This window comes from Orbicella faveolata, unplaced genomic scaffold (assembly GCF_042242905.1).
Source record: "Orbicella faveolata isolate gen_17 unplaced genomic scaffold, um_ofav_v1 contig_26, whole genome shotgun sequence".
Taxonomy (NCBI): domain Eukaryota; kingdom Metazoa; phylum Cnidaria; class Anthozoa; order Scleractinia; family Merulinidae; genus Orbicella; species Orbicella faveolata.
In genome coordinates, this window is record NW_028301554.1 from 3,220,001 (window position 1) to 3,232,515 (window position 12,515).

The following is a 12,515-nucleotide window of genomic DNA, read 5'->3' on the forward strand; positions in this document are numbered from 1 at the left end:
CGGTGTGTTCGCGTTATTATTCAGGATCTTGCTTGTCTTAGACACCGATAACGAGATGAAGAGAAACTGTTGGAAGACAACAGATAGCCTATACATGGGCCACTTCCACGGGAAATTATGTTAAATCTATTATTAGTTCTGCCTCAAACTGTGTGAATGTCTTAGGGCCCCGTAGACGCTACGCTGGAGAAATATGAAAACGCAGCTTTATGTCTACCACTAGGCCAACCGTCCACACTAATCCGTCACGAAAACGGAGCTTTTCGAAAACGCTCTCCAAGCCGGAGGAATTTGAAAACTCGGTCTTGTGTTATCGTGTGGATGGAAAACATTTTGAAAACGGAGCCTTTCGAAAATGATGACATTACGATCGACAACCATGTGTTTTCCCTGTTCAAATTTTCCTCAAAAACAAATCCAAATTGACCAGTGATTGCTGCGTTTTCAAATTCCTCTAGCGTATTGTGAACGGGGCCTTAAGAGCAGCTTCGCCTAAATATCAACTAGACTTGGAAATAGCGAAAAAATCGAATTTCTTCAAACTCGCCCAGAATGAAGCCCTACGGGCACTAGTTACAAAAATATCGTTTTAAGTTCGATAAATCAAAAATTATTTTTTCCGCAATTTTTTCGTTTCGATGCCCCAAATCGGCCAAAATCCATCGAAAATGAGCGGCATATTCAGAGGCTCGTAGACTCAAAAGTAAAAATCTTCATTACAAACTGATTGCATGTCGTATTTGTACTTCCTTTTTTGTCTATTTAGAGCTAAATAGATCGTGATTTGATTAGAACTTAAATATTTGACGAATTTTCTAAATTAACGACCCAAGACAGCTTTACAAGAGGTCTACATTTAGCCTATTTTCAAATGCTAAAAAGGCGTTCTGGTACACGGCTTTTCCCAAAACGACTAGTTTGGTGTGAAAGAGCATTCTTTCTTCTTCAAATTAGTGAAATAAAATTTTTGGGTAAATAAAATCGCGAGCGCTGAGATAGCGAACTAAATGCAGCACTTCTTCCTGAAAACGTGACCTTTGACCCGAGCGTAACGAAACCGATTACTGCAAGAAAACCCGGAAGAAAAGCAAACGCTTCGTTATTTTGAAACAATTTCTAGTGATATCTCTCCGAAACCATGATTGCAAGAAACTATTTCCAGATATGAAATCTTACAGGGTCAAAAAAGGAGCTAAAGGGCGCATTTTGACACAATAACTTTGTTTGCTGAGAATTGAAGTCAATGACCGTTAACGAATTCCAGTGAAATTTGCAAACTTGAAGTATGTTAGCCGATACTTACCTGAATATTTATATTAATAGAAGAGTCGTCTTCTTGGATTAACCTTCAAAAGAAGCAGGATCCAGATTTGAAAACCTCTGAAAGAAGAAATGTTTAATGTTCCGTGACCTGCCCGCTGCTATAAATTAGCTTAAATTCATGCACATGCCGACCGCATGTTTGTCGTAAAACGAACTGAACTCCACTGACAGTTTCCATGGGCAACCCCAAAATAAACAATCCCCAAAAATGTAAAGTGAAATTGGCTGTCTTCATGAACAGTTAGAAGCTAGAGTCAAGTTCCATTACCTTTTAAAAGTGCTTGATTCTACTTTGTTCACTCAGTAGTTACTGTCACGTTCGAATACTGCGTAGTATCGGTCACGCCAAAACACTGCAGACCGTGCAGACTGAGTAAGTTTCCCATACAAAGTCTTGTACGCGTTTGTTTATTGAATCAAAAGTCAATTCTGCGCTTGTGCAGCCTGTGGATAAATGACAGACTTTCAGATATATTTAACACTATTTTGTAACTAGACCTAAAAAAAGGAGTCACAATGAAAAGCCCAAACAAGTGTCTGCAGTAACACAGCGGTCAAACGTCTGCGCATGTGCGAGCAATGGAGCAACTAAAATGCGGCCAAAATATTTTCATGACACTGTTGTTTTCGTGGGTCATCGGTATCCTATAAATGACATTTTCCTCGTTATTTATATATTTGTTTATGTTTTAGCCGGTACAACGAGAGCTAACAGAAATGACTTGAGAGTTAAAAATTGTTCTACCTTCTGCTTGTTGCAGGTCTTTCTTTTCCGTGGTATGTATTTTCCGTGCTCCTTGAATTTTTTGTCCGCCTCGACTTTGCATTTAGTGCACCAGTTTTTTCCAGGTTTGTAGTTTAGAAAAGATTTTCCCACCTGGTCAAAGACCAGGTACAGTCGGTTTGGGATCGGTATTTTGGCCAGCTATGCCCCCATGACGATGGACATGAACATCGTTTGTCGTTTCGATTCATCTCGTTCCTGTGCTTCAGACAAATCAAGGATCCGGATGGAATCCCTCAGTCCTTACCAAAATTTTTCCAGCTCGTCTGAGCGAAGCCGAATCACTGCAATTGTCTTTTTCTTCTCCCATTTTTCCTTCTTTTACACATCGTTTGTCGTCCGTTTCCGGCGTCACGCATCGTGTGATTAATAAAAACAAATAAAAATATACTACGCCGTCGGCTCGTAGCATGACACGGGTTTTAAGACTTATAAACTTTTTTGGCAAAGCTCAAAACAAAATGGTAAATCAACAGAATACCGGTAACTTAATAAACTTTGTGTCTGAAAAGTCTTAAGTTTTCCTTTTACCTGCTTTCTTTTCCTTTTACAGATTTCTATGAACTTTTCAATTTTTTTTCGTAAATTTTACGTGACACCGGTTGTTTCCCATGTTTTCCTTTAAATTTTTGCGCGGGAAATTGGCTCGCGGCTGCCAAAAAATTGTACCAATTTGCGCATGCCCGACGTTTGACCGCGGTGTTGTCTGCAGTCTGCACGGTCTGCAGTGTTTTGGCGTGACCGATACTACGCAGTATTCGAACGTGACAGTAACTACTGAGTGAACAAAGTAGAATCAAGCACTTTTAAAAGGTAATGGAACTTGACTCTAGCTTCTAACTGTTCATGAAGACAGCCAATTTCACTTTACATTTTTGGGGATTGTTTATTTTGGGGTTGCCCATGGAAACTGTCAGTGGAGTTCAGTTCGTTTTACGACAAACATGCGGTCGGCATGTGCATGAATTTAAGCTAATTTATAGCAGCGGGCAGGTCACGGAACATTAAACATTTCTTCTTTCAGAGGTTTTCAAATCTGGATCCTGCTTCTTTTGAAGGTTAATCCAAGAAGACGACTCTTCTATTAATATAAATATTCAGGTAAGTATCGGCTAACATACTTCAAGTTTGCAAATTTCACTGGAATTCGTTAACGGTCATTGACTTCAATTCTCAGCAAACAAAGTTATTGTGTCAAAATGCGCCCTTTAGCTCCTTTTTTGACCCTGTAAGATTTCATATCTGGAAATAGTTTCTTGCAATCATGGTTTCGGAGAGATATCACTAGAAATTGTTTCAAAATAACGAAGCGTTTGCTTTTCTTCCGGGTTTTCTTGCAGTAATCGGTTTCGTTACGCTCGGGTCAAAGGTCACGTTTTCAGGAAGAAGTGCTGCATTTAGTTCGCTATCTCAGCGCTCGCGATTTTATTTACCCAAAAATTTTATTTCACTAATTTGAAGAAGAAAGAATGCTCTTTCACACCAAACTAGTCGTTTTGGGAAAAGCCGTGTACCAGAACGCCTTTTTAGCATTTGAAAATAGGCTAAATGTAGACCTCTTGTAAAGCTGTCTTGGGTCGTTAATTTAGAAAATTCGTCAAATATTTAAGTTCTAATCAAATCACGATCTATTTAGCTCTAAATAGACAAAAAAGGAAGTACAAATACGACATGCAATCAGTTTGTAATGAAGATTTTTACTTTTGAGTCTACGAGCCTCTGAATATGCCGCTCATTTTCGATGGATTTTGGCCGATTTGGGGCATCGAAACGAAAAAATTGCGGAAAAAATAATTTTTGATTTATCGAACTTAAAACGATATTTTTGTAACTAGTGCCCGTAGGGCTTCATTCTGGGCGAGTTTGAAGAAATTCGATGTTTTCGCTATTTCCAAGTCTAGTTGATATTTAGGCGAAACTGCTCTTAAGGTCAACATTTGATTGGTAAGTTAGAATTACTTCACGCATTGTTATAGTTGGCAGGTTTTTTGATTTTATCGTACATCACAACACATTCAAAAGGAAAAGAAAACGCAGTGAGCAATACGAACATCACTGCTAACAAATCCAATTTTTTTGACACAAAAAAAATCATGTAAAAGCCGTGGTCAGAGGGGATACCGTGCGGTCATGGGAACGGAGCACCGATCCCTTCTTTCTTTCATTTTCTATTGTTTTTATCTAGTCTAGAGGCTAGTTGTTTTGACCTAGGATGTTTTGAATTAGTTATAAATATCGGATTTTATTTTCAGAAGAGTAACCAAGAAAGAAGCGGTGTTCGGGAAAGCTGGCGAGCCTTCTGGGATCGGATCAGGTTGTTTTACACTCTGGAATTTTTGATTGACGCATGCAAAACTTAAACGTGATTCAAGCTGTATTTAAGCCCTATGATGATAACATTCTAAACCGACTGACTAGTAACGGCAACAATCACTTCAACGACGAAGGAAACTCTATCACAGGATGCTTTCATCTAGGCAGAGAGTTTTTAAGACATCATAACTGATCGATCTAAACAACACGGACAACAAATGGCTAGTTCCCCCTATGAGATGTGCCTGCAGGGAATCATGGTAGTTGTATTCATCATCTTAGACTGGATATTTGTTTTGATGAATACAACTACCATGATTCCCTGCAGGCACGTCTCAAGAGGGAATTAGCCATTTGAACGTGCTTTTTTTAAAGTGTTCCTCTGAAAAATCCCTTAACGAGTAAAAAGATAAGTATTCCTTACTGTACACCCTAAGTGATATCAAAATCCAAATTTTTCCTACCCTTTAAAAAAAGGGAAGGCAGTCACGGCATTAATCTAGTTATAGATCGGAGGAAACGTGACGAGCACTACAAAAAGTAAAAAGAACAATGTCAAATTTATTATTTTCTTTGCTGAGAAATTTATAGTCTGCTTATTAGTCTACATGTTTTGCTCTTATCCAAGGCTCAGAAGAAATGACAGTAGGAGTTATGGAGAGCGGAGGCGGTTTGGAGGTATTGCTTTTAAAATTGCCACTTGTATTACATTATGCTTTACCCTTAAAGAATAATAATGAAATAACAGAAAAAGATGTGTAAGCACTTCGTTGGAAAAGTACAAAGCAATCAATCTGACATTTTAAGTATGAATCAGTGTTAATTTCCTACTCAAGCAATTTTAATTTCTTAACTGTAGTGAGTTTGGAATGTAACTTAATCCCGGAAAATATCCTAAATATGGTTGTTGAAAATTACTTTTGCCTACTTAGTTTTTGTCGCTTTGCCCTCTCAGTTGTCTATCATTTGCTTAATTGTTTGGCTGCACTGAATAACATGCCGTATAGATACCATTCTAACTAAGGACGAGTCCTGATTCCTCGGACATAACAGTGCCGTCTAGTCTGAACGAGGAAGACTGAGGATCGATTGATGTTCTCCCAGAACGAGCAAAGTTGGTTGATAAGACTGAGACATTGGAGATATCAAGAACCGGCAAATGCAGAATTGAGTTTGCTCGGCTTCTTATTGCGCTTTGTGTACTTTAAGTCAAGTAGTTTTGGTCAAGTTTGTTGCTATGCGACAGAACAGTACAACCTAAATTTATGACTTAAACACAATGAAAGGTACAGTGGAGAGTTACCTTCAAAAAATAGCACAGCCATTCAAAGCAGTGCAGTTGCAAGTCTGAAAATCGCACCTAGTTCTAAAAGTCTTAAAAAAAACAAAACAAAACAAGCAACAAAAACAAAAACAGAAAACTGTTTTGAGCCACCTTAAATAGGGTGTGAGAGACAGACCCTTCCCTTGCCAATAGGTCATTTTCGTTATATTAAAATTCTAACTTGGCTCCGAGGTTTAGGGAATAAAATAAAACAAATCACATCGAGGTCACTGAAGGATGGATAATTATTATTGTTTTTGTTTTATTCCCTCAAGCCTAGAGGACATGTTAGAATTATGGCCTATTATTAGATGATTTTAGGCAATTGCAGAAGATGAGCTGTGCTGTTCCTTGTTTTCGTCTCATTTATTTTCTCGTTATTCACCATTAGAACTTGAAATATACTACCCCTCTTTGTTATGTCCTCTTCAGCAATACTAGATGTTAACATGCTGCTGAAAAGGGCAGGGTGGGGGGAGGGGGGTGGGGGGGTTAGGAGAGCATTCAGAGTGTTTTCTTTAATAAAACAGTATTTTTTTTGCACACATTTTAGTGCAGTATACTTGTTAAATCTTATTTAATTAACCCAACTTCAAGTTACTCTTTACTTCATAGATTTTATTAGCAGTTTATAATTATTTTTAAGCATTCTTGTTCTGGAGACCGCGGTTGCACTGCCCGTGTTATTAACGTTAAATAAATTCCTTACTTACTTACTTAGTTACTTACTTACTTACTTACTTACTTATTTACTTTCTTACTTACTTACTTACTTACTTACCACCCGTTTTAACTATTGCTTACACAGAGACGAAAACGTAGACTCTTGATCGCCGCTCCCTCAAAAGAAATGACCGCAACGTCCCCTAAATCAAGGCAGGTTTACGTCTTTATACTCTTCTGTTCCACTTTAAGTAACATATTTTGTGTATAAATTCCATCGACCATCTTGTTCGATCGATCGGCCGGTATTGCGACCTTTCCTTGATTTCACAACCATATAAACTTCTAAACAATATTTTCGGAAAACGTTCAACGAAAGGGTTTTTCTTAGGCAATAGAAAAAAAAATGTTTGAATGTTCGGCGTCGTCGCAGAAATCTCCGTCGGTTTTTAGACCGATAGGTGTACTTAGTAGATCTGGATAATTGCTTAATTCGGTTAAGTATATACAGTCGAACCCCTATTAAACGGCCATCCTCGGAGAAATGGACTGTGGCCGCTTAATAGGGGTAGAAACAATAGAAAAACCATCATTGGGACTTTGATTGCTGGCTGCCTAATAGGGGTGGCCGTTTAATAGGTGGCCGCTTAATAGGTTCGACTGTCTCAACTTTTTACAAGGCGTCGTCCTCGGTGTCGCTGTCGTCATTGCTACGCGCCCTATTTACAGATTGAAGCTCTTATGGAATTATAACCATTGCGCGATTGGATAACAATCGGGAAGACTCTTTTAGTCCACATTGGAAGCTCGTTGCTCACTGGAAGGGGCACTAGAGAGGTGCCAACTCTGTCCGAAACAAAAATTGAATAGACTGAAACAATTGTTGTCGTCAGTTAGTTGGCTAGCCTGCAGTACAGGCGGATTAGCGGGCTCTATTGCGATACACGAGCGCGGGCGAAGCTTATATTTTTCTTGCCTCGCGCTTCGCGCGCGCTCGTGTATCGCAATAGAGCCCGCTAATCCGCCTGTACTGCAGGCTATTAGTGGGCAAGCTTGCGTTGGAAAACTTTGAAATGGTTGTTGAAAGGTAACATGTTAGTTCAAAGGTTAGCGCGAGAAATGGGGTTATGTTATCGAAAAATGCGAGCAAATTTGAGTGCAAGCTGCGACGGTGTGTTCGCGTTATTATTCAGGATCTTGCTTGTCTTAGACACCGATAACGCTTGCTAGTATAGTTATGAAGAGAAACTGTTGGAAGACAACAGACAGCCTATACATGGGCCACTTCCACGGGAAATTATGTTAAATCTATTATTAGTTCTGCCTCAAACTGTGTGAATGTCTTAGGGCCCCGTAGACGCTACGCTGGAGAAATATGAAAACGCAGCTTTATGTCTACGGCTAGGCCAGCCGTCCACACTAATCCGTCACGAAAGCGGAGCTTTTCGAAAACGCTCTCCAAGCCGGAGGAATTTGAAAACTCTTTCTTGTGTTATCGTGTGGATGGAAAACATTTTGAAAACGGAGCCTTTCGAAAATGATGACATTACGATCGACAACCATGTGTTTTCCCTGTTCAAATTTTCCTCAAAAACAAATCCAAAGTGACCAGTAATTGCTGTTCACAAGAAACATTTTATTGACCGAAACAACCGAATAGAGAGAGAGAGCAAAAATCTTTTTATACCCGAACGTAATAAACCTAAATTTACATAAATATTAAACAAAGAAGCGTGAAACTGAAACTATGCTAGAATAGAAAAACAAAAAAGACAAAGGATACAGGATGACATAACCAAGGATGACATAACCAAAATCTCACGCAAACACACAAACCAATAAGCCAAATTCCCTCGTGTCCATTTCTCCCCCTCATTGATATGCCATAGCATATCAATTTAACGATAATGTCGATAACGAGGGGAGTGTTCCTGTCAGTTCAACGTTTTAAAAGTTACTAAAGTCCAAAAGTTCTTTGTTCATTCTCGTCATCATCATTCACTGCAATCACGTCTACAATTACTTCTCAAGTTAGTTCCTCTTTGCGTCTCCGGAAATAATTCATGATAGTTCCAGTTGACACAAATTTGAAATTGGTCTGGTCAATTCATTTCTTCCGACTTGAACCTTGGCCACTCTTACATGCCCATCTTTTCCTGGGAAAACTTCGGTGATTCGACCAAGGGGCCAGTGTCCTCACGGTGTATTAGGTGAAATGACTAACACGACGTCCCCGACTTGAAGATCTCGCTCAGTAGTCAGCCACTTCCTTCTGATGTTAAGAGCAGGTATCCACTCCCGAATCCATCGATGCCAGAAATGCCTCACTAATTCCTGGACTCTTCTCCACCTTTTCTTTGGGTTAAAAGCGGTGTGGTCTACTGATTCTGGTGCGAATTGTCCGCCGATCTGACCGAAAAGGAAGTGGTTCGGTGTGAGTGGAACGTCATCTTCTGGATTAGCCGATTGGTATGTCAGTGGTCTTGAGTTCAGAAGTGCCTCCGCTCCAGTAAAAGCTGTCGTTAACTCTTCGTCTGTAATATCTGCATTACCCAGAATAGCCTGTATTGCTCGCTTTGCTGCTTTGATCATAGTTTCATGAACGCCTCCAAAGTGAGGTGCAAGTGGAGGGTTGAACTTCCAGTTTACACCTTGGTTTGCCGTTGATTTAGTAATTTTCTCTTGGTCCAGCTCTTTGACCAAATCGCATAACTCCTTGTTAGCTCCAACAAAGTTTCCTCCATTGTCAGATAACATCTCTTTTGGGAGGCCTCTGCGGTTGACCATCCTGTAGAAAGCATTCAAAAATGAATCGGTGTCAAGTGCATAGGCCATTTCCAGATGGACTGCTCTGGACGCTAGGCAAGTAAAGAAGCACAAGTAACATTTTTGTCTACGTGTCCTTCTTCCCTGTACGGTGACGAATGGCCCTCCAAAATCCACGGCAGTCTGTGCAAAGGCTCTCAAGGAAGATCGAAGTCTGATCTGTGGGAGAGGAGCCATGACTTGCTTTGCAGCCTTAGCTTTTCTTTTTCGACATTCGTTGCACTCCTTCTCCCATTCACGAATTTCTTCTCGACCACAAATGATCCAAAAGCGTGTCGATAAAGTCGCCAACGTTTGATTTGTGCCTCCCGCATGATTCCCTTTCTCGTGATAATGTTTGACAATCAACTTCGTCACACAGTTCTTCCGGGGTAAAATTATCGGAAAGCGAGCGTCATGTGGTAGGAATTCCGCATACTTGAGGCGTCCATCACATCTCATTTGAACCTCCTCGTCAAGCCATGGTCGTAATCCGAGCAACTTGCTCCTCTTTGGAAGCTCTCTTTGTCTCTGAAGCGCTAAATACTCATCGGGAAACGCCTTCCTTTGTGCACTCCTGATCACCTGAAACGTAGCCTCTTCGATTTCTTTCGACTTTAATTCTCCAGTTTCTCTCTTGCAACTTCTACAATTGTCTATGAAACGACGCACCCATGCTTGAACTCTTATCAACCTTAACCAACTTGAAAAGCGTTTTGGGTCGAGACGCCACAACTGATCATCATCGTGAACTGAAACCATTGCCCAGTCTTCGTTTCTTGCTTGTAAGCTGTCTTGTTTGTCTTGAGCCTTTTTCTTGATTTCTTTTTCTTCTGTAACTAAATCTGCTTCAACTCGATTGACAGGCCAGTATGGTTCTTCTTTTTGAAGGAAATCGGGACCATTCCACCACTTTTCCTCCTTGGTCATGTCTGATATTCTCATGCCTCTTGTAATTAAGTCAGCAGGATTCTCATGGGTTGAAACGTAGCGCCACTGTTTTGGATTCGTCAAACTTTGAATTTCTCCCACACGATTTGCTACGAAGGGTTTAAATCTCCGACTTCTTCCTCTAAGCCACCACAGAACGTTCATACTGTCAGACCAAAAGACTGCTTGACCCAGTGCACCACTGAAAACTCTGGAAGTAGATTCAGTAAGTCTTAGTCCCAGGACTGCCGCCAACAGTTCTAAACGAGGAATACTTGTTGTCGTTAGTGGAGCAACTTTTGACTTGGCTGCGACTAAGCGTGTCGACACCGATCCACTCTCATAGACAACTCTAGAATAGATAACAGCACCATACGCATCTTGCGACGCATCTACAAATGTATGCAAAGTTTCTGAGAGCGCAACTTGTTCTGGGCCAAATCGTAAACATCTAGAAACTTTGATCACTGGCAATTCTTCCAAGTCACAGAACCATTCTCGAGACTTGTTGATCAACTCTCCTGGGCATAGCTCGTCCCATTCAAGTCCTGCGGTCCACATTTCCTGCATCATGATTTTCGCTCTAATGGTAAATGGTGCTAAGAAACCAAGTGGGTCAAATAATGTGGCAATCTTTCTCAGGAAATTCCGTTTTGTAAACTGAAAGGTTTCCTCAGGCGGATTTGCCTTGAACGTGAACACGTCTTCTTCTGGTAGCCACGTGACTCCAAGTGTCTTCACCGTTGGTGGAGGATTCTCGTTTATGTCGACTTCTGAGGCTCTGTCCTCGATTGGTATCTTTTCTAGTACCTTGGTAGAATTGGACATCCATTTACGAGCGTGCATTCCAGCTTTGTTCCACAGCTCTTCTAGCTGCTTGTACAGCTCAATACCTTGACTGTCGTCCGACATTGAGTCCATGCTGTCGTCCATATAGGTTGACTTGGACACTGTTTCGGCAGCTAAGGGTAGCTCATCTTTATGCCTCTCAGCATGAAATTGAGAGACAAACTGGGCATGAAATGGCGACGAGTTAACTCCGAAAACCACTCGGTTGAATTGAAACTCTTCTGGCTCTTTCTGCTGATCCATCGATCTCCATAAGAATCGTTGACATGATCGGTCCTCTGGAGCGACTTCAATTCTCAAATACATCTCTGCGATGTCACAAATGAGTGCAACGGGGCGTCTTCTGAATCGAAGCAAAACATCGTTCAGATCTCTTTGCAATTTTGGACCTTGGTAGATGACGTCATTAAGAGAGATTCCGTTACACTTCGCGGAAGCGTCGAATACGATTCGAGTCTGTCGGGTCGCCCAACGGGGAAATGTGGCAGGTACCATTTCCTTGATGGTTTCTCCTCAGCTGGGTCGATCTTGCGAATGTAGCCCTTCTCCAAATATTGAATAATATTCTTTGAGTAGGCTTCTGCTATCTCTGGGCTTTTCAGTAACCGCTTTTCCGTGTTGCGCAATCTGCGCAGCGCCATGCCATAGTTGTCTGGTAGTTTGGGATCTTCCTCCTTCCATCGAATTGCCACTTGATATCGTCCATCAACGTACTTAAGGGATTTTTCAACTCTCTTTAACGCACACTGTTCGTCAGGATTCAGAACGTGACATTCACGTGACGAAATAGAATTCTCGATTTCCCAGAATTTTCGAAGAAGGGTGCTAATCTCATCTGTGTCTGACTGTTCTCGTACAAAATACGTTTGCGCGAAGTTTGATTGTAGGTCACCCCCTGTGAGGCCACTAACAGTTCCAGTACAAGTCCATCCTAATGGTGTAAGCCTGGCAACTGGTTCTCCGGGCTGGCCTCGAACATCCTTGAATGAGTAGTGTAAGTCCGCGTAATCGACTCCGATTAACAAGTCCACAATTGGGCGTTTGCCAGGATCTGGAAACTGTATTCCTTTCAGATGGGACCATTTGCCAACATGCTGTTCCCAGTCAATAACTCTCATACTTCCAGTGACTCGTTCTGCCGTGAATGCACGCATCTTGGTCGCCACATTACCATTCATACTCTCCAGCTCGAAGTCAACTGGCGTAGTCTCGAAGGTTTCAGTCTGGCCATTTAAAACATTAACTGTCACTTTTTGGGGTTCTCCCTGAAGTTCCAATTCAGCAGCTACGTCAGCATTTAAATATGGTTTAGTGGATGCTTCGTCCAGTAACGCGTTCACTTTAATTCTTCGATGGCCGTTCTTTAGAAACACCGGTACGGTCCGAAGTGCCACAAATCTTGGTTGAACGCCATGTGTAGTCACTGTGGTGTGTGACCTCTCTGTAAGCTGCTCAACTGGCTTCTGGGGAGGAGAAAAGACCACTGGATTTCTCTCTATGCCATTATTTGTTTCACTGCCTGCA

General features: G+C 41.2%; 1 protein-coding gene and 1 long non-coding RNA gene across 2 annotated transcripts; one reads left to right on the top strand and one right to left on the bottom strand.

Annotated features, from left to right (window-relative positions):
- The first annotated feature begins 4,304 nt into the window (after positions 1 to 4,304).
- LOC149107667 (uncharacterized) lies at positions 4,305 to 6,769 on the top strand. The gene is made up of 3 exons (XR_016208889.1): positions 4,305 to 4,421; positions 5,049 to 5,098; positions 6,553 to 6,769. It is a non-coding gene; the product is annotated as an uncharacterized LOC149107667 (long non-coding RNA).
- Positions 6,770 to 8,603: 1,834 nt separating this feature from the next.
- Positions 8,604 to 11,461, bottom strand: LOC149107668 (uncharacterized). The gene has a single exon (XM_089296119.1). It carries the CDS (start codon positions 11,295 to 11,297, stop codon positions 8,604 to 8,606), a length of 2,694 nt encoding a protein of 897 aa, XP_089152245.1. The 5' UTR covers positions 11,298 to 11,461.
- Between the last annotated feature and the right edge of the window lie 1,054 nt (positions 11,462 to 12,515).